At 49.0% G+C, this 17,648-nt stretch overlaps 1 protein-coding gene across 2 annotated transcripts in view; it reads right to left on the bottom strand.

The window, feature by feature from the left end:
• The window catches only part of GOLGB1 (golgin B1), a 121,505-nt gene that overhangs the window by 18,820 nt on the left and 85,037 nt on the right, over window positions 1-17,648 (bottom strand). For both annotated transcript variants that reach the window (XM_045026818.1, XM_045026828.1), the window contains exon 18: window positions 292-441. In XM_045026818.1, the coding sequence (XP_044882753.1) occupies window positions 292-441 (150 nt within the window). The remainder of the gene's footprint in view (window positions 1-291; window positions 442-17,648) is intronic.

Here is a 17,648-nt window from a genome sequence, read left to right as displayed (position 1 = left end):
AAGGTGTGATGGGGCCCCCAGTTCTTTTCTAGGGAAGTTGTTCTGCAGCCCAACAGCTTTTCCTGATATTCACCCTGAGTCTCATTACTTCTCTGGGTGGGGGTCTGTAGGCTCTGGGACAGACGTTTGTTTGCCACAAGCCCTAGGGACCTCCGAGGAGTCTACATTCCCAGCACAAGTCCCTTAAGCAGGCAGAGGACTGCACCCTTCCTCCAAGTCCTATAGCATATCTGTTCTCTTCCTTGTCCTCAGTCCCAAGTTCCATAATCAGGCAGAGGCGAGTTGCTGTACCTTGCTGTTTAACTGCTGAATTCTCAGCTCCTTTTGGTGCAGCTCTTTCAGGCTGTCACCCAGTTGGACCCGGAGGTGATCTGCCTCGGCTTCTAGGCTGGACGGGTCCCCTCCCAAAGTCTCACTGGAGCTGTGGGTCTCTGGAGAAGTCTGCCAAGAAAAGAGTGATGAAAGTACCTGTTGCAGAGATCTCTTTGTTGAATCCCGTTCCCTTTTTAACCGCGCACCTGTCTGGTGTACAAGTCACAAAACCCTCCATTGAACCTATATCTAGAGCCTTGCTTGCCAATGCCAAAGGGGTGAGAGTAAATGGCCACAGCACACAGGGCAGCTGGAGAGTAGAACAATTAGTGAAAGTTCAGTTGGCTCACACACGGGACTTTGGCCCTTCCCTGTCTGCCCAACAGCCTCCTTAGAGATCTACAGCAGCAATGGCTCAAAAGGCACCAGTACATGGACAGGAATGTGCAAGGGCATCAGCAAAGACATCCTTGCCCCTATGGCTCTTCAGCTTAGAGGACAAAAACTGGCACTCTGCCTCCCTTTCCTTCACATGATCCATGCAAGAACTCCACAACTGTACACTCCAGCCAGCAGTATTGTTCCCACTTGGGCCTACAGATTGTAAGGTCTCTGAGACAGTGGCTTTGTCTACCACACTAAGTACTCAACTTCAGCTTAAAGTATGAAATCAGCAACAGAGAACATCCTTATTAGGCAGCTTGCTATCCTAAGAGAACTTCTTAAAGCACTATCCCCAAACATAGCTCTTCCCATTTTTTGTTGTTGATACCTTGAGTGGTTGCTTGAGACAAGCATTGCTAAGTATTTACAGTGTAACTGAACAGGGACCCATGAATCAGGAATTCCTGAGCTCTCATCCCAGTCTAGGATGGACATCATCTGTGGCTTTATAGTCAAGCCACACCTTCTTCCCCAGTGTCTCCATCTGCTAAATGCAAATAATTCTCACTAGTCCATGTCACAGGGATATTGGGAGGATTGACAATTGTACAGCACTTTGCACATGAACAACAATCTCTACCACTTACTTGTTGCTATTATATAAGTAACAAACAACCCTCAGAGCCTCTGGATCTGGAACCTTTTATATGGCTGCTGCTGAGACACTGAGGGTCCCTAACCTCTAACACATCAGCATGCTTGTGCTGAAGAGAATTCTCTGTAGTCAGAGTCATAGAATTTATCTATCTGAGGTACACCTAGAGCATCCATCATTAGTCCAGTGCCGGATTCAAGTAAGGAACTGACATGCTGATGGGCCTAACCCATAACAGGGATCTAAGGGATGATCTGTCAAGTTTCTGAGAACCTGTAAGAGGGAACCAGACCCACAGTTTCTGGGGATGTTAGCACAGCAATACCTTTCTGACAGCTTCATGTCTGCATTCTCTCTGCATTACAGGAGGAGAGATTTCTGGTGCTGGAACAGACCTATGCTTTTTCCCCGTGGCCTTGAGGGCAAGGGAAAGTGTGCCCTTGTGGTCTGGTGCACACATTCCTGTCTAAAAGCTGGAGCCACACAGGATGTGTCTCACAATCCATATTTGGTTTGGGAACCATGAAACCACTTGTGGGGCTGTGATGCTTCCCAGGGCTGCAAGGCACCTCAATACCACTTGTCCTTAGCATGAGGAAGCCTTGTCTGTGGTTGGCAGGGGTCAGCTCCCTAGAGGGAAAGAATGCTGTATAGTTTGAATGGCCTCCACATCAGCAGAAGTGGGATCAATCTCCTTGGGAACAGGCTGGTTAGAATAGTCAGGAGAGGGTTGAACTAACAGCAAACAGAGAGGGTTAGAACACGGACAATACGAACACTCAGCACGAAAATGAGATGTTGAGAACAAGATTAATCAAGGAACCAAAGGATATGAAGAGAAGAAATTCCTGAATTGACAATACACCAATGCTAGGAGCCTGGGTAATAAAAAGGAGGAACTGGAATTACTCATTTATAAGCATAAATTCAATCTAGCTGGTATTACTGAAACCTGGTGGAATGGTTTGCATGATTGGAATGTTAAAATCAATTTTTCTAACCTATTTAGGAAGGATCAAGTGAGCAAAGGGGTGGGGAGTGGCACTCTGTGTCAAAAATGGTATTACCTGTTTCTGGGTCTTGGATAACTCATACAAAAATGATCCTGAATAGAGGACTAGTTGGTGTCTGCTACAGATCAGAAAACACACTAGGGAAAAGGATGACCGTCTCTTTACACATCTTTCTATAACATGTAGGAAAAAAAGCTGTGTGATCATGGGGAACTTCAATTTGAGTGACATATGCTGGAGGTCTTATGATGCCAGTACTAAAACATCCTTGGGATTTCTAACAATTATAGATTACAATTTCCTAACTCAAAAAGTGTTGCATCCAACATGGGGGAATTCTATATTAGACCTTGTCCTAACAAATAAAGAACGGATCACAGACCTAAAAGTTGATGGTATATCAGGTACAAGTGACCATGATCGATCACATTTGTAATTGAAAACAGAATAAAATTCAGACCAATTTTTTACACACACACACACACACACACACACACACACACACACACACTTTAAAAGGGCCAGTTTCACAAAGCTGAAAACAATTATGAGCCATATCAGCTGGGAGGAAGAAATCATCATAAAAATGTGAATAATAATTTAAGAACACCTTACTAGACACCCAAAAAGCCACAATCCCATGATTGAGGAAGGAGGTCATGCTGTTAAAAATCCCCACCTGGTTTAAAAGGGAAGTGATGGCAGCTGTAAAAAAAACAAAACAAAACAAACAATAATTGGAAGAATGGGGAAGTTGATATTAATGAATATACAGAAGAAATTAAGAACTGTAGAAAACTGATAAGGGAAGCCCAAGGATACAAGGAGAACTCTATGGTCAGCTGAGTTAAGGATAGTAAGAAGGAGTTTTTAAAAATGTATAAGGACCAAAAAGAATCCCGACAATGCTATTGGTCCATTACTAGATGGAAATTGCAGAATAATCAATAATAATGCAAAAAAGGAAGAAGTGTTCAACAAATATTTCTGTTCGGTATTTGGGGAAAAAAGAGAGAGGATATAGTCTTATCATATGGTTATAATACTCAAGATCAAGTGTAAGTAGTCTCTTGGCCTATCCAAGGCCGTGATCAAGTGTCTTGATGTTTTTGGTCTTTTGGCCTCGAGACGAAAATTTTGTCTGTGTCTCTGGGACATTGAAGTAAAAATATTATCTAAGTTATACCTGGAGGATTTTAAACAAAAGTTGCTAAAGTTAGACACTTAAAATCAGCAGGTCCAAATAACGTGCATCCAATATTTTAAAAGAGCTATCTGAAAAGCTTGCTCTAATGTTAATGTTGATTTGCACCAAGTCTTGGAGCATTGGGGAAGTTCCAGAAGACAGGAAGAAAGCTAATGTTATGCCAATTTTTAAAAAGGGTAAAACAGGATGACCTAGATAATAATAGGACTGTCAGCCTGACATCAATCCCAGGCAAGATAATGGAGCAGCTTATATGGGACTCAATTAATAAAGAACTAAAGGCAGCTAATATAATTAATGCAAATCTACATGGGTTTATGGAAAACAGATCCTGTCAAACTAATTGATTTTTTATTTTTTAAACAATTACAAGTTTGGTTGATAAAGGTAATAGTGTTCACATAATAAGACTTTTGTGAGATGTTTGATTTAGTACTTCACAACATTTTGATTAAAAAATTAGAATGATATAAAATTGACATGGCACACACAAAACAGATTAAACACTACCTAAATGACAGGTCTTGAAATGTAATTGTAAATCACTGAGGGGTGCTTTTCTAGTGGATTCCTATAGGGATTGGTTCTTGGTCCTATACTATTTTTACCAATGACCCGGAAGAAAACAAAATAAACACTGATAAATTTGCAGATGACACAAAAATTGGGGAAGTAGTAAATAATGAAGAGGACAGGTCACTGATTCACAGTGATCAGGATTGTTTGGTAAACTGGGTGCCAAGCAAATGTGTGTTTTAAGAGAGCTAAATGTAAATGTATACACTTACAAACAAAGAATGTCGGCCATATTTACAGGGAACTCTACCCTGGGAAACAGTGACTCTGAAACAGATTTGTAGTTTGTGGTGGATAATCAGCTGAACACGACATATTGACATAATATAGTCGCTATCGTTAGAAAGGGTCTCATTGCCAGTGCGAGCACTGCTCCTGTCTTCTCCACCTGCGCCTGTATCCAGACAGACAACCTGACCACGGATCATAGAATCGTAGAAGATTAGAGTTGGAAGAGACCTCAGGAGGTCATCTAGTCCAACACCCTGCTCAAAGCAGGATGGCTGCCTCTACCCAGATCCTGGTGTGGATTTGCAGAGACTGTGTCCTGCATTTCCCACTCACAGAAAGCCAGGCTGGGGGGGACCATCCAGTGTGAAAAGTGCCTGCTGGTGGAATCTCTCAGGAACCAGGTGGGAGAGCTAAAGGAGGAGGTGACTAGGCTGAGGCGCATCAGTGCCCACGAGGAATTCCTCGAGAGATTCATATGGAGCCATCCAAGGCTGAGGAAGCTATCCAGCTACAGAGGACTGCTGTCACAACATTGGGGAAGGATATGGTTCTGTCACAGGGAGGACATTGGCTAGTTACTTCTGGCAGCAGGTAGAGCTCCACCGCTAATCTCAACCCACCCACCATGGTGATGGAAAACCGATGTGCTGACCTAGCAATGAACGATTAGGAATCAGCCCCAAAGATGGAGGAGGAGAAGCTATGTATCCCCAAGGCGTGGAGAATTGCAGCCACCACTCCCAGGAAGTAATGTAGGGTAGTGGTGATTGGTGACTCTCTTCTGAATGGGAGGTACACTGCTTGCCAGGGGCTCATATCTGAGATGTTAAGGAGAGATTGTCGAGGATCATCCAGTCCTGTGACTACTACCTCATGCTACTCATCCATGCAGGCATTAATGATACTGCAAGGTATGACCCCCTCAGCAGATCAGACGTGACTATGAGGCGCTGAGAATAAGGGTGAAAGAGTTGGGAGCACAGATAGATAGAGTTCTCTTCAATCCTTCCAATCAAGGGTAAGCACCTAGGCAGAGACAGATGCATCCTGGAGGTGAATGCCTGGTTGCAAGGATGGTGTCGTCAGGAGGGCTTCGGCTTCATTGACCATGGGATGCTGTTCCAGGAAGAAGGACTGCTTATGCAGAAATGGGATCCACCTATCTGTTGGGATATGTAAGGGTTAAGTAAAGACCCGGGTAACCGCTAGCATGGTATTAGGGAGGAAGGCAGAGGCGGGCACTGTCTCTTCACTTGATAAAGTGCTATCCCTCTCCCTTCCCTTCTCCTTGTTAAGGACTGATAAGCATTGCAGCTGCATAAGGAATGTGAGGATCTAAAGAATACTCTTCATGTAAAGCAGTGAGATCTCCCTATCCCTTCCTTTCCCAGCCACATAAACGAGCTCGGGGTCATGGCCCCTTCCTCCCTTCCCTGTGAACTGCTGAACAAGGGAATTCGTGGCTGCAATTATTGCAAAAATATGTATCTTCAAAGTAAAAACTATCTGTAGGATATGCTAATGTTGTAAACAGTAATCGAGGTGGGGAGAATTACATTCAGTATATAGCTATTGATATTAATTGTATGGGCGTTCATATTACTCAATAAGGGTTTTTGGGGTGTTGTAGTAAATTTACAGGTATTTACATACTAACTTAGATAAAAAATGTGCTGTAACTAATTCAGTGCTTACTCGACAATTGGGTTGAGGGGAACAAGCACCGCAATAAAGAAGCCCATCTATGCAATTTGCCTCTGGGTAAGCCTGCTCTCCACTAACACTATCGAGGAAGGGGAAGAGCATATTTGGACACAGACTGGCTAACCTAGTGAGGAGGATGTAACGAAGTGGGACTGTTCTTAATGTTTCCTCTGAATACTGTGGGGGTGCCTCAGTTTCCCCTATGCATTTCTTAAGTCTCCAGTGGCATAAATGGCCGACAATCTGTCTCCTAGCAACAAATGGCCAGGGCCCTTGCAAAGGGATAGCTAAAGGTGAATAAAGAGATCAGGTGACCTCCTGGCCCGGGAAAGAGACAAAGGACAGAAAGGGGGGGTTGGAGGGGGTTCCAGTTTGGAGCTGGCTGGGAATGGGAAGTGAGGGCAGACGGGGTTGTCTGGCTTGCTGGGCCCCAGAATGGACCCAGCTGAGGGATCCCATTCTCTGTACCTACAAGCTCTGTTTTAGATTGTGATCCTGTCATCTAATAAACCTCTGTTTTACTGACTGGCTAAGAGTCACGTCTGACTGCCAAGTGGGGGTGCAGGACCCTGTGTCTTCTCCAGGACCCTGCCTGGGCGAACTCGCTGTGCGAAGCGCACAGAGGGCCATATGCTGAATGCTCCAAGGTCAGACCCAGGAAGGTGAAGCTGTGTGAGCTTCTTGTCCTGAAGAGAGTCTGCTCCAAGGGAGAGGAGACTCCCCAAAGTCCTGACTGGCTTTGTGGGGAGCAGTTCCAGAGCATTGCCCGGGGACTCCGTGACAGAGGGCTTTAAACTAAGTTTGAAGGGGGCAGGTGACCAAAGCCCACAGGTAAGTAAAAAACATGGAGACCTGGGAGAAAGGTTGGAATCTGTGGGGAGCCTGGGCTGCTATAGCAGGGATAAAGGAGAGAAGACAAAACTCGGGGTGGGGGAAATCAAATCAGTATCTTAGGTGTCTGTATACTAATGTGAGAAGTATGGGGAATAAGCAGGAAGAATTCGAAACGCTAGTTATTTCATTATTGTATTATCACTGTATTATTATTAGTAAATAAACACAACTATGACATAGTTGGCATCATAGAGACTTGGTGGGATAATATGCATGACTGGAATATTGGTGTAGAAGGGTACAGCTTGCTCAGGAAGGACAGGCAGGGAAAAATGGAGGAGTTGTTGCCTTATATATTAAAAATGTGTACACTTGGACTGAGGGTGAGATGGAAATAGGAGACAGACTTGTTGAAAGTCTCTGGGTAAGGATAAAAGGGGTAAAAAACAAGGGTGATGCCATGTTAGGGGGTCTACTACAGACCAGCTAACCAGGAAGAAGAGGTGGATGAGGCTTTTTTTAAACAACTAACAAGATGATCCAAAGCACCGGACTTGGTGGTGATGGGGGACTTTAACTACTCAGACATCTGTTGGGAAAATAACACCGCAGGGCACAGATTATCCAACAAGTTCTTGGAATATACTGGAGACAATTTTTTTAATTTCAGAAGGTGGAGAAAGCTACTAGGGAAGAGGTTGTTCTAGATTTGATTTTGACAAATAGGGAGGAACTGGGTGAAAAAAAAAAGACAGTTACCTCTTCCGTAGCTGGTGTTCTTCGAGATGTGTTGCTCATGTCCATTCCACAATAGGTGGGCATGCTCGCCACATTCACCGGTGCCGGAAGTTTTCCCCCTAGCAGTACCCGTAGGGGAGCACCCCTAGTGACTCCTGGAGTGGCGCCTCTATGGCACAGTATAAGGGGTGCTGCGCGCTCCCCCCTCCTCAGTTCCTTCTTGCCATACAACTCTGACAGAAGGGAAAGAGGGCGGGATGTGGACTGTACATGAGCAACACATCTCAAAGAGCACCAGCTTGGCTTTTCTTCGTCGAATGATTGCTCATGTGCATTCCACAATAGGTGATTCCAAGCTGTATCTATTGGAGGTGGGTAGGAGTTCACAGACTCTTGGTACGGAGTACAGCCCTGCTGAACCCAGCGTCCTTGCTGGTTTGGGAGATGATCGCATAATGCGAGGTGAACATGTGAACTGAAGACCAGGCGGCAGCCCAACAAATGTCCTGAATGGGAACATAGGCTAGAAAGGCAGCCGAAGAGGCTTGCGCCCTAGTCGAGTGTGCCCTCACAAATCAGCAGCGGGTGGACTCCCACTAGGTCCTAACAGTTACGAATACAAGAGGTGATCCAGTTGGAGAGCTGCTGAGTGGAGATAGGCAGACCTCTCATGTATTCGGCCAAGGCAATGAACAGCTGTGAGGACTTCCTGAATGCCTTAGTCCGCTCCAGGTAAAAGGCCAGAGCCTGTCTCACATCCAGCATGTGGAGGTGGCGCTCCTCACTGGACATGGGGTTTGGGACAGAGCACTGGCAGGAAGATATCCTGACCCATGTGGTAGGTGGCGACCACCTTGGGGAGGAATGAAGGATATGGTTGGACCTGAACCTTATCCTTATGGAACACTGTGTACAGGGGCTCGGAGGTCAGGGCCCTGAGCTCCTAGACTCGTCTGGCTGACGTGATCGCCACCACCTTCCACAAGAGGTACGACCAGGAGCAAGTAGCTAGTGGTTCAAACAGAGGACCTGTCAGCTGGGCAAGCACTAAGTTCAGGTCCCACTGCAGGACTGGGGGCTTAATGTACAGGAAGAGACGATCCAATTCCTTAAAGAATTGGCCAGTCATGGCATGGGAGAAGACCATGTGTCCCTACACTGGCAGGTGGAAGGCCGATATGGCCACCAAGTGCACCTTGACAAATGAGGGTGCTAGGCCCTGGGCTCTAAGGTGAAAGAGGTAGTCCAAAATTAGCTGAATAGGGGCAGCCATGGGCAACACTCCCCGATCAGCCACCCACTGTGAAAACTGAGACCACTTTGCCAGGTAGGTCCGATTCATGGAGGGCCGTCTGCTTTCCAGGAGGACGCGCTGAACCCCTTACGAGCACGTCCTTTCCTCCCAGCGTAACCACTGAGCAGCCACACTGTGAGGCGGAGTGCCACTAGGTTGGGGTGGAGGAGGCAGGCCTGGTCCTGAGGGTATGTCCGGGTGGGGCGGCCACGGTGGGGCAATTGCCAGGCTCATGAGAGCACTGTACGAATGTTGCCTAGGCCACGCCGGGATGACCAGGACGACCCAGGCCCTGCTCATTTATCTCTTCTCCAAGACCTTGCCGATCAGAGGGATCGGGGGGAAGGCATAGAGAAGCCAGCCCGACCAGGATAAGAGGAAGGCATTGGAGATGGTGCCCATGCCCAATCCCCCGGAGCAGAAGCGGGGACACCGGCGGTTCTGCCATGTCACGAACAGTGCCCCATGTTTGGAAAATCCTGTGCACCACCTCTGGGTGTAGTGACCACTCGTGCTGAGAGAAGTCTTGGCTCAGGCAATCCACCCAGGAATTCCGAGATATCGTAGGCTATGCAGAAGTCCACAGCCTGAGGGCTTCCTGGCAGAGGAGCAGGTCCCGCCTTGCCTGTTGATGTAAAACATCGAAGCCGTGTTGTCTGTGAGAACCCTGACCACTCTGCCCTCCAGGTGTAACCGGAAGGCTATGCATGCCAGACGGGCTGCCCTGACTGCCTTGATGTTTCTATGAAAGGCAAGGTCCGGTGTGGACCACAGACCTTGGATTTGAACATTCCCCACATGGGCTCCCCAGCCGACTACGTCAGACACCAGCTCCACCGATGGGGGCGATCACCGGTTTGGGCACAGTGAAGACCCTGTCCATCCTGTCTTTGGACTGGGAGAGCACCGAGGCCAACCAGAGCTGGAGGGGCCTCCTCCTCAGCCTGGCGTGGCGAACCACATATGTGCATGCCAACATGTGACCCAGGAGCTGGAGGCATACTCTGGCTGTGGTCACAGGGAACCTTGTGACTGTGTCGATGAGCCCTCTTAGGGTCTTGAACCTGTCCGGTGGGAGGGAGCCCCTGGCCGATGTCACATCCAGGCCTGCCCCGATAAACTCTATGCGTTCCACTGGAACTAACGTGGACTTGGTGTTGTTTACCAACAGGCCCAGGGTGGCGCATGTGGACAGAAGGAGTGCAATGTGATCCTGCACCTGCGACCAGGAGCTGCCCTTGACCAGCCAGTTGTCCAGACAGGGGAAGATCTGGACCCCGCGACATCTGAGGTAGGCCATCACCACAGACATGCACTTTGTGAATACCCTGGGAGCAGTGGACAGGCCAAACAGGAAGACCGTAAATTGGTAGTGCTCCTGTCCAACTGTGAAATGGTGGAAACGTCTGTGCCCCTTGAATATATGAATGGGGAAGTATGCGTCCTGCAGATCGAGGGCGGCATACCTGTCCCCAGGATCCAGGGAGGGGATGATGGAGGCCAGAGAGACCATGTGAAACTTGAGCTTTACCATGTGCTGGTTCAGGCCTCGCAGGTCCAGGATGGGCCTGAGCCCTGCTTTGGACTTCAGGATAAGGAAATAGGAGGAGTAGTACCCCTTGCGTCTGAACTCCGCTGGCACCACTTCCACCACTCCTAGGCCAAGGAGCCGCCCCACCTCCTGCTCGAGCAGGGCCTCATGAATGGGGTCCCCCAGGATGGACTGGGACAGAGGGTATGGGCAGGGTAGAGGTAAACTGGAGGGTATAGCCCCTGGAGATGGTACTGAGGACCCAACAGTCCGAGGTCAGCAGTGACCACTCCAGGAGAAAAGCACACAACCCGTTGGAGAAGGGAAGCTTTATTGCGGGTGGATCCCTGGTATGAACTGAGAAGTCGCCCCCGGGCGTCCCGTCAAAACTAACATTTTCCTGCCTGCTTGCCATTGGAAGGCCCAGGCTGGAGGGCAGACAGGGACTGACTCTGCAGGTGCTTTTTATAGTCCTGAGACTTTTTATAAGGGGGCTCATATTTAGAGTGGCTGGCCTGGGTGGGAGCCTGCTAAGGCCTAAACTTGGTCCTGGCTGGAGCCGGAACATAGAGTGTTGTGCGGGAATCTTTCAGGCCGTGCAATTTCATGCCTGTCTGTTCCGCAAACAGGGCCTTGCCATTGAATGGAAGGTCTTGCAAGGAGTTCTGCACCTCACTGGACAGCCCAGACAGCAGGAGCCACGACGTCCTCCCTCATGGACACCACGGAGGCCACAGACCTTGCAGCTGTATCCACGGCATCTGACGCTGCCTGCAGGGTTGCCCAGGCAGCCACCGTACCCTCCTCCACCAGCGCTTTGAACTCCTTGTCACACTCCGGGAGGGAGTCCTCGAATTTGGATAGAGAGCCCCACAAACTGAACTCGTACCGACCCAGGAGAGCCTAATGGTTCACTGCCCTTAACAGGAAACTTGAGGACTAATAAACCTTTCTCCCAAATAAGTCCAGCCTCCTTGAGTCTTCATTTTTCGGAGTAGGGGCTGGTTGGCCCTGCCTCTCCCTGTGGCTGACCAACTCGACCACCAGGGAGTTGGGAGCAGGGTGGGTGTACAGGTATACATGCCCCTTGGCGGGCACAAAGTACGTTCTGCCCTCTTAGAGATGGGGGGCAAGGAAGCCAGGGTTTGCCACAAAGTGTTTGAAATTTTTGCCACCCCTTTCATAGAATCATAGAATCTCAGGGTTGGAAGGGACCTCAGGAGGTCATCTAGTCCAACCCCCTGCTCAAAGCAGGACCAACCCCAACTAAATCATTCCATCCAGGGCTTTGTCAAGCCTGACCTTAAAGACCTCTAAGGAAGGAGATTCCACCACCTCCCTAGGTAACCCATTCCAGTTCCTCACCACCCTACTAGTGAAAAAGTTTTTCCTAGTGTCCAACCTAAACCTCCCCCTCTGCAACTTGAGACCATTACTCCTTGTTCTGTCATCTTCTACCACTGGGAACAGTCTAGATCCATCCTCCTTGGAACCCCCTTTCAGGTAGTTGAAAGCAGCTATCAAATCCCCCCTCATTCTTCTCTTCTGCAGACTAAACGATCCCAGTTCCCTCAGCCCCTCCTCACAAGTCATGTGCTCCAGCCTCCTAATCATTTTTGTTGCCCTCCGCTGGACTCTCTCCAATTTATCCACATCCTTCTTGTAGTGTGGGGCCCAAAACTGGACACAGTACTCCAAATGAGGCCTCACCAGTGCTGAGTAGAGGGGAATGATCACATCCCTCGATCTGCTGGAAATGCCCCTACTTATACAACTCAAAATGCCATTAGCCTTCTTGGCAACAAGGGCACACTGCTGACTCATATTCAGTTTTCCATCCACCGTAACCCCTAGGTCCTTTTCTGCAGAACTGCTGCCCAGCCATTCGGTCCCTAGTCTCTAGCAGTGCATGGGATTCTGCCGTCCTAAGTGCAGGACTCTGCACTTGTCCTTGTTGAACCTCATCATATTTCTTTTGGCCCAATCCTCTAATTTGTCTAGTTCCCTCTGTATCCTATCCCTACCCTCCAGCGTATCAACCACTCCTCCCAGTTTAGTGTCATCTGCAAACTTGCTGAGGGTGCAGTCCACACCATCCTCCAGATCGTTAATGAAGATATTGAACAAAACCGGCCCCAGCACCGACCCTTGGGGCACTCCACTTGATACCGGCTGCCAACTAGACATGGAACCATTGATCACTACCCGTTGAGCCCGACCATCTAGCCAGTTTTCTATCCACCTTACCATCCATTCATCCATACTTCTTTAACTTGCTGGCAAGAATACTGTGGGAGACTGTATCAAAAGCTTTGCTAAAGTCCAGAAATAGCACATCCACTGCTTTCCCCTCATCCACAGAGCCGGTTATCTCATCATAGAAGGCAATTAGGTTAGTCAGGCATGACTTGCCCTTGGTGAATCCATGCTGACTGTTCCTGATCACTTTCCCCTCCTTTAAGTGGTTCAAAATTGATTCCTTGAGGACCTGCTCCATGATTTCTCCAGGGACTGAGGTGAGACTGACTGGCCTGTAGTTCCCTGGATCTTCCTTCTTCCCTTTTTTAAAGATGGGCACTACATTAGATTTTTTCCAGTCATCCGGGACCTCCCCCGATCGCCATGATTTTTCAGAGATAATGGCCAATGGCTCTGCAATCTCATTGGCAAACTCCTTTAGCACCCTCGGATGCAGTGCATCCGGCCCCATGGATTTATGCTCGTCCAGCTTTTCTAAATAATCGCGAACTACTTCTTTCTCCACAGAGAGCTGGTCACCTCCTCCCCTTACCGCGCTGCAGAGTGCAGCTGTCTGGGAGCTGACCTTGTCTGTGAAGACAGAGGCAAAAAAAGCATTGAGTACACTAGCTTTCTCCACATCCTCTGTCACTAGGTTCCCTCCCTCATTCAGTAAGGGGCCCACACTTTCCTTGACTTTCTTCTTGTTGCTAACATACCTGAAGAAACCCTTCTTGTTACTCCTAACATCTCCGGCTAGCTGCAACTCCAAGTGTGATTTGGCCTTCCTAATTTCACTCCTGCATGCCTGAGCAATACTTTTATACTCCTCCCTGGTTATTTGTCCAATCTTCCACTTCTTGTAAGCTGTTTTTTTGTGTTTAAGACGAGCAAGGATTTCACTGTTGAGCCAAGCTGGTCGCCTGCCATATTTACTTTTCTTCCTACACATCGGGATGGTTTGTTCCTGCAACCTCAATAAGGATTCTTTAAAATACAGCCAGCTTTCCTCGACTCCTTTCCCCGTCATGTTATTCTCCCAGGGGACCTTGCCCATCAGTTCCCTGAGGGAGTCGAAGTCTGCTTTTCTGAAGTCCAGGGTCTCTGTTCTAATGCTCTCCTTTCTTCCTTGTGTCAGGATCCTGAACTCGACCATCTCATGGTCACTGCCTCCCAGGTTCCCATCCACTATTGCTTCCTCTACTATTTCTTCCCTGTTTGTGAGCAGCAGGTCAAGAAGAGCTTTTCCCCTAGTTGGTTCCTCCAGCACTTGCACCAGAAAATTGTCCCCTACACTTTCGAGAAACTTCCTGGATTGTCTGTGCACCGCTGTATTGCTCTCCCAGCAGATATCGGGGTGATTAAAGTCACCCATGAGAACCAGGGCCTGTGATCTAGCAACTTCTGTTAGTTGCTGGAAGAAAGCCTCGTCCACCTCATCCCCCTGGTCTGGTGGTCTGTAGCAGACTCCCACCACGACATTGCCCTTGTTGTTCATACTTCTAAATTTAATCCAGAGACTCTCAGGTTTTTCTGCAGTTTCATACTGGAGCTCTGAGCAGTCATACTGCTCTCTTACATACAACGCAACTCCCCGACCTTTTCTGCCCTGCCTATCCTTCCTGAACACTTTACATCCATCCATGACAGTGCTCCAGTCATGTGAGTCATCCCACCAAGTCTCTGTTATTCCAATTACATCATAATTCCTTGACTGTGCCAGGACTTCTAGTTCTCCCTGCTTGTTCCCCAGGCTTCTTGCATTTGTGTATAGGCATGTAAGATAACTCACTGATCGTCCTGGTGTCCCAGTATGGGGCAGGAGCCCTCCCCTCTTGCACTCACCTACTTGTGCTTTCTCCCGATATCCCACTTCCCCACTTACCTCTAGGCTTTAGTCTCCTTCCCCCGGTGAACCTAGTTTAAAGCCCTCCTCGCTAGGTTAGCCAGCCTGCTTGCAAAGATGCTCTTCCCTCTCTTCGTGAGGTGGAGCCCGTCTCTGCCTAGCAATCCTTCTTCTTGGAAGACCATCCCATGGTCAAAGAATCCAAACCCTTCTCTCCAACACCATCTGCGTAGCCATTCGTTGATTTCCACAATTCGACGGTCTCTACCCTGGCCTTTTCCTGCCACAGGGAGGATAGACGAGAACACCACTTGTGCCTCAAACTCCTTTATCCTTCTTCCCAGAGCCACGTAGTCTGCAGTGATACGCTCAAGGTCATTCTTGGCAGTATCACTGGTGCCCACGTGGAGAAGTAGGAAGGGATAGCGATCCGAGGGCTTGATGAGTCTCGGCAGTCTCTCCGTCACATCATGAATCCTAGCCCCTGGCAAGCAGCACACCTCTCGGTTTTCCCAGTCAGGGCGGCAGATAGATGACTCAGTCCCCCTGAGGAGAGAGTCCCCGACCACCACCACCCTCCTCCTACGCCTCTTGGGAGTGGTGGTCGTGGAACCCCCATCCCTAGGACGGTGCATCTCATGCCTTCCAATCAGTGGAGTCTCCTTCTGCTCTGTTCCCTCAGATGTATCCTCCACTCCACTCTCTGCACTAGTACCTGCAGAGAGGACATGAAAACGGTTGTGGAGTGGGAGGGCCACCCCGCCCGGTGCCAAGGCCGATAGGACATTGAAGAGGGAATCTGAGGCTTCCTCCACCTCCTTGGCCTGAAGGAGGAGGCTTCATGCCACCCTTTCCAATAATTCCTGGTGAGCTTTAGAGTCCTCCTGCGGAACAGAGGGAGGAGGTGCTGGAATTGCCTTATCGAGGAGGAGGAGGAGGAGGATGTGGGTGCGAGCTCTGTGTACCCACCCGTACTGGAGGTCCCACCACTTGGTTGTCCTCCAGGTGCGGAACCAAAGACGGGAAGCTGGGAAAGGGAGGCCAACGGTCTTTCCAAGGCTCCAGCCACTGAGCGAGCCCCCACCGGGGCTGCGCCGGGGGCCATAGGTACCACTGTGCTGGCCCAGTGCCACCGCACCTGCAGTGGCACTGGCGGAGCTAGCTGTTCAGCCTGACTAGCCTGTCCCATTGACCGATGACTACGAAGGAAGGCCAGGCTGGCGTATGACCTGTCCCTGGATCGGGAGGAGCGGTGGCATCGGGAACGGTGCTGACCACGAGACCATGATCCCAAAGTGGAAGAGCAGTACTGCTGGTAGCAGCTGCTCTGCGATTGCCTGGGACTGCGGGAGTGGTGCCATGGCGGGGTCCTGGAATGAGACGAAGAATGGGAACTGCGTCGACGCCTGTATTGCAACAGGCTACGGTAGCCTCTCAGAGACGAGGACCTCCAGTTCCTTCTGTCTCGGTTTCGACAGGATCTGGTCCCTCGACACAGAGCGGTGCCTGGAACCCCTGTCGGTCGGAACCCAGCCAGACAACCTGGTGGGGGTTGACGGGGACCGGTGCGGACTGCGCATGGGGCGGTCACTGAGAGGTGAAAGGCGTCGGGAACATTCCCTCAACTGCGAATGGTACTGATCAGGTGGCGACTGTGGAGATCCAAGCGGTGGCTTGCCTCTGGACCTGGGAGATAACCATGGCGGTGCCCCTGGTACTGGCAGAGACAGAACTTCCCGGGCCTGAGAGTCTCTGGATTAAGTTCAGAAGTGTGAGCAACAAGGGTGATGTCGTGGTGGGAGTCTGCTATAGACCACCAGACCAGGGGGATGAGGTGGATGAGGCTTTCTTCTGGCAACTAGCAGAAGTTACTAGATCGCAGGTCCTGGTTCTCATGGGAGACTTTAATCACCCTGATATTTGCTGGGAGAGCAATACAGCGGTGCACAGACAATCCAGGAAGTTTTTGGAAAGTGTAGGGGACAATTTCCTGGTCCAAGTGCTGGAGGAACCGACCAGGGGCAGAGCTCTTCTTGACCTGCTGCTCACAAACCAGGAAGAGTTAGTAGGGGAAGCAAAAGTGGATGGGAACCTGGGAGGCAGTGACCATGAGATGGTTGAGTTCAGGATCCTGACACAAGGAAGAAAGGAGAGCAGCAGAATACGGACCCTAGACTTCGGAAAAGCAGACTTTGACTCCCTCAGGGAACTGATGGGCAGGATCCCCCGGGAAAAGAACATGAGGGGGAAAGGAGTCCAGGAGAGCTGGCTGTATTTTAAAGAATCCTTACTGAGGTTGCAGGAAAAAACCATCCCGATGTGTAGTAAATAAGAATTAGTAAATATGGTAGGCGACCAGCTTAGCTTAACAGTGAAATCCTTGCTGATTTTAAATGCAAAAAAGCAGCTTACAAGAAGTGGAAGATTGGACAAATGACCAGGGAGGAGTATAAAAATATTGCTCAGGCATGCAGGAGTGAAATCAGGAAGGCCAAATCACACTTGGAGTTGCAGCTAGCAAGAGATATTAAGAGTAACAAGAAGGGTTTCTTCAGGCATGTTAGCAACAAGAAGAAAGTCAAGGAAAGGGTGGGCCCCTTACTGAATGAGGGAGGCAACCTAGTGACAGAGGATGTGGAAAAAGCTAATGTACTCAATGATTTTTTTGCCCCTATCTTCACAAACAAGGTCAGCTCCCAGAGTGCTGCACTGGGCAGCACAGTATGGGGAGAAGGTGACCAGTCCTCTGTGGAGAAAGAAGTGGTTCGGGACTACTTAGAAAAACTGGACGAGCACAAGTCCATGAGGCCAGATGCGCTGCATCCAAGGGTGCTAAAGGAGTTGGCGGATGTGATTGCAGAGCCATTTTCCATTATCTTCAATTATCTAATCATCAAAAAAGATACTTACAAAAAGTGGAAACTAGGTCAAATTACAAAGGATGAATACAAACACACACAAGTATGTAGGGCCAAATTAGAAAGGCTAAGGCACAAAATGAGATCAAACTAGCTGGACACAAAAGGGTAACAAGAAAACATTTAACAAATATATTAGAAGCAAGAGGAAGACCAAGGACAGGATC

The sequence above is a fragment of the Mauremys mutica genome, chromosome 1 (assembly GCF_020497125.1).
Source record: "Mauremys mutica isolate MM-2020 ecotype Southern chromosome 1, ASM2049712v1, whole genome shotgun sequence".
NCBI lineage: Eukaryota > Metazoa > Chordata > Testudines > Geoemydidae > Mauremys > Mauremys mutica.
This window is presented reverse-complemented; position numbering and strand designations above follow the sequence as displayed.